Below are 4,844 nucleotides of genomic sequence, written 5' to 3' on the forward strand. Positions count from 1 at the left end.
ACTGCAAATTGCTAGCCTTGGTCAACGGTTATCACAGCAGGGAGGTTAGAGAGGTCATCGAGGTCTAAAAACAAGAAGGGAGAGGCCCTTCCACTCAACCAGTCTAGAACTGGATCCTCAGGAACACCCGAACGGTTATGAATAAATAAGTACAAGTCACGCAGAAGGAGTCGCCAGTCCACTTCCAACATCAGAGGTGGAAAAACCTCTGAAGTAGTTTGCCACTCATGTTAGCGAAACGTTAATACGAAGCAATTCCAATCGACGACGGTGTTTAAACCCTAATCTGGACAGCATCAGTTTACTTACTAGCGCGAAACCCTTTACCAATTTGTCCTTTAATTAGCGATCATCAAGCACTGGTAAAATATTTAAACTACTTCAGTTATTTATCCTACAAATAGCACTTTTCCGTCTTTAAATTCAATATTAATGCTTCTTTAAGTATCTGCATGATACGAAAACACTTACAGAGTTTTCGTTCTCTGGGTAGATAAACGTTTTGCAGGTCATGTCGCTGTATAGTTTAGGAACCAATCATGGACAAAATGTCTGAAATTGACAGAAGCTTAAAATAAGCCTCTTATTGTCGTTCAGCAACTAGTTTTTCGATTTGCTGTAGGTAACACGTGATTATTCAGAGTGTTTTCATCACTGTACGATTTTCGTTTAATCTGGGTTTATACTTTGGATTTATATGCAAGAGCAAATAATGATACAATTTCTATCGGGAAATCCATGTATTCGTAGTTTTATTGCAACATTTACATTTACTAGAGGTGCATCACTATACAGGTTTTAATAAAAAAATGTTTTAATAGAAATATGTTAGGGCAATAGATAGACAATTCAATTCAATTATTAGGATATATGTTAAATGGGAGGGGCCTAAAAAACATGGTGGACTTAAGGGAATGATTCAAATACGGGGTATAATTGTTCGATTTAGTAAAGTGGTAAATAGTGATAAATATGAGTGCAGTGTGTGATTAGGATGGTGCAAACCCTACAGTTAGGTTAGTTTTACGACGTACTGCCCTAAAACGTCTAAATTAGAAGAAACCCCCACGAAGTTAATGGTACAGCTAATTAAATAGTAAAATTATATCTAACATGATTTGTCACTAGATATCGTATGCCCATTTGACAGATCCTATAGCTAGCGCATCTTAATTTATTATTTAATCCAATCTAATCTATCTTCATCTGGAATTTTTGAACTAAATTCAACATTATATATAGCTCCACCTCCTTATGAAATTGCAACAAAATATATTCAACATCTACCTTTAGACACAGCTATAAAATATACAACAATTTTCGTTGAGACAATTATTGGCTACCTTGCAATTTTTAATTAATTTTTTCATGTTAAACTGCATATTCCAATGTGTAGGCAACTTTCTTAATACACTTTGTATATATATATATATTACACCCCTTACAAATTTCAAGAATTAATAACAATAATTTATATTACAGTTTCATAATTCCCTAATTTCCTATTGAATCTGCAGTTTTCTACCAATATCGAATGTATTTTCTTTCCTTGGGTAGTAATTCTTCTTAGCGTTCCCTAATTGCCTTCAATAACTTACATTAACTGGAAAAGTTCGCTGGCAGAAATTGAAATTTATTTTCCATTATTATTGTTATTGTGTGTCTTGAAGTGGATTATAACTTGGGTGAAGTTCTAGTTGTAGTAATAAATTGTTTCGATTACGGTATAATACCTTCATAATGTGGGGTCTATTTGAAGCAGAATTATATTTATGAATGTGCAACATCTTCCTGTACGTATGTCAACCCTTTTGAAACTGTCGTTGAAGCGTGTCTTATACTAATGGATGACCTAGTTGCATATTTAAAATAAGTACTACCTACCACATTCATTATGTTATCCCAAATAATGATGGGGCTCATTGAAGTAATGCATTTTTGACACAAAAGTACCCCATTGCTAAATTCGGATATCTGGGTACCTTTTCATCAACCTAGATTAGATTACTATTCGCAAAGTGTTAGACATGTTTATGGATTGCTCTGATTTTCAAGAAATGGGAAGATTGGCTCAAGATAGTACAAAGTGGAGGAGCCAGTTTTACCATTACCAGTCTAGGTCTCAATACTTATTTTAAAAAAATTATTTTTCAAGTGTTGGTCAGAATTCTAGTCAGTCCCTAAAGAGTTGTATCGAGGAGTCGTCTTGCATTTTCACGGGAACTCGATCGTTTAAAAGTAGAACCACTAAAGATTGACATACTGGTATTTGAACTAACCACGAGTATTTGCAGTTTGCAGTAGTTCTGAGCAGAGTTTCCCCACAAATTGTGTATTTTTAGAAGCTACATTTCCACACCAGAAATCTGGAATGCTGATCTTCGACCCAAAACATGATAATCAGCCTACAAAACGCGAGTTTCTGCAGCAGCTCCTGTCAGGAAACTCCTTTCCATCCTAGAACTCCGAGGTGCTGGCTAGTTTTTCAATTAACAAATTAATTTTTCCTTGTTATCTATATTTGATGTTACTCTACAAGAAAAGCAAAACTCGGAATAACAAATTTATTTATTTCATTAACAAAATAATCATTAAAAAGGCGAACATGTTGATAATCAACGAATCAGGACATTCGTAAACACCAAAGTAAACTAATAAAAAAACATTAAACGCGATTGCGTTTTCTTTTTTTATATGGGAAATGTAATATCCGCACTCAGACTCTGCTTTTTGGTGGATTTCAGATTGTTGCTTATGCCCATAACAAGTTCCCTAAATACAATGGGATTCAAATTCTTTCCCAACTGGTACAAAACGAAACAATTGCCAAAAGAAATCTGATCAACAACAATCTTCGCTCTTTCTTTTGTTACATACTTGGCCCGGGCCATAAGAAAATAAACCCGTATAAAAGGAACGCAAAAGAACAAAAGGCGATAGAGCAACGTCAAAGCAGAAAGAAGCGCCAGGCAGTAGAACCAAAACCACATGATAAGGTAAAGTTTTTCGTTAAAAATATTCAGTGGCAAAATACAGAGTCCGTCTCTGTTTTCTGTACTACCAGAAGGGCCATATCTGTAATACGTACACTTTACTAACTTGGGGAATACCATCGACATCGGGTTTTCCCCGTTAATCACATCAATTAGAACGCGCAGTCCCGAGAACTGACCGTTAAGAAACCAGTTTGTTAAAACAATTTGGAAAACCTACAAATAAATTATATCATTATTAGTTTTTTTACAATGAAATTCTTGTAAACTATTGGGATCCGTCAAATGGACATACACCATCTGTCTACATAGGAATCACTAAGAAATCGATGTGAACGAGACTCAAAGAGCACAAAACAAGCAGCTGAATAGGACACTGAAAAGTCGACTGTGACTGAACACGTGCTGTAACTTTTGGGCGTTTCATTCCCACCAGCCATGTTGGTGGGCGAACAGTCCCTCCAGATTACGCCGGAAGGTAGGACGGAAGGCCCTCTTCAGTCTCCATTCAGGAATCGTGCGAATGGATGGGTGGTGGTTTGGGTGATAAAGACCTAAGTGATCCAAGAAAACCACAGAAAAACTTGGACCAAGGCAGACGGACTGATGGACGGAATGCTAAGCAATGGTCTAAACCTCTAGGTCATGCTGCTCGGCGGTGAGCAACGGCACCCATAAAATACTCTGAGAACTGCAAATTGCTAGCCTTGGTCAACGGTTATCACAGCAGGGAGGTTAGAGAGGTCATCGAGGTCTAAAAACAAGAAGGGAGAGGCCCTTCCACTCAACCAGTCTAGAACTGGATCCTCAGGAACACCCGAACGGTTATGAATAAATAAGTACAAGTCACGCAGAAGGAGTCGCCAGTCCACTTCCAACATCAGAGGTGGAAAAACCTCTGAAGTAGTTTGCCACTCATGTTAGCGAAACGTTAATACGAAGCAATTCCAATCGACGACGGTGTTTAAACCCTAATCTGGACAGCATCAGTTTACTTACTAGCGCGAAACCCTTTACCAATTTGTCCTTTAATTAGCGATCATCAAGCACTGGTAAAATNAATCACATATTGTGTCAATACTTATCATTTTATCGTAATTTAAAAACTTGGAAATTGCACGGTACACTATAGGAACTACGATAAATTTTCCCTAATCGGCGCCATGTTTTTAGGCTCCTCCCATTTGACGGATCCCAATAATGCAAGTTATTAAATATAAAACTTACCACATTAATTAAGTTCAAAAGTTCACAAATAAGGAATCTTATGGCATAAAGGTTGTGGGAATCTTTTCCATGGACAATGTAATTTATAAGTCGGTCCTTAACTTCTTGATCCCACTTTGAAGTAAGTAAAGGTCCTCCTAAAATTGTTATTTGCAAAAAAGTAATCCACGGCATACCTCACCATACGTGGTAGGCACGTAACCAAATCTAACAAAGAAGTTCATGGTGGTTTCAATCTTGTTGGATCTCATGAGCGCGTCGCATACAATATCGACATAACTAACCACCATGAACTTCTTTATTTGACTTGGTGGACTCAGTTCAGCAATTACAAAACAACTTTTGGGTATTTCATTCCCATCAGTCACTAATGCTGGTGGGCGGCAGACCACGCCGGAAGGAAGGGCGGAAGACCCCTCTTCAGCTTCCTTTCAGCAATTGTGGGAGTGAGTGCGCTTTGGTTCGGGTGCGAGATCGAGCGGCATGGCCTAGAGGTTTAGACCATTGCTTAGCATTCGGGAGAACGCCAGTTCGATTCCGGGTCCGTCTGCCTTGGTCCAAGTTTTTCTGTGGTTTCCTTGGACCACTTAGGCAAATGCTGGGGCAGTAATATTCCACAGATAA

The 4,844-nt window shown here is 37.9% G+C and overlaps 1 protein-coding gene across 1 annotated transcript; it reads right to left on the reverse strand.

The window, feature by feature from the left end:
- Positions 1 to 2,605: 2,605 nt before the first annotated feature.
- On the reverse strand, positions 2,606 to 4,444 carry LOC108743727 (innexin inx2-like). The gene is made up of 3 exons (XM_018479317.1): positions 4,402 to 4,444; positions 4,221 to 4,357; positions 2,606 to 3,209 (listed from the first exon to the last, which is right to left on the reverse strand). The coding sequence occupies exons 1-3, from the start codon at positions 4,442 to 4,444 to the stop codon at positions 2,691 to 2,693; spliced, it is 699 nt and encodes a 232-aa protein (XP_018334819.1). The 3' UTR covers positions 2,606 to 2,690.
- Between the last annotated feature and the right edge of the window lie 400 nt (positions 4,445 to 4,844).

Source organism: Agrilus planipennis, unplaced genomic scaffold, assembly GCF_000699045.2.
Source record: "Agrilus planipennis isolate EAB-ADULT unplaced genomic scaffold, Apla_2.0 scaffold1092, whole genome shotgun sequence".
Lineage (NCBI taxonomy): Eukaryota > Metazoa > Arthropoda > Insecta > Coleoptera > Buprestidae > Agrilus > Agrilus planipennis.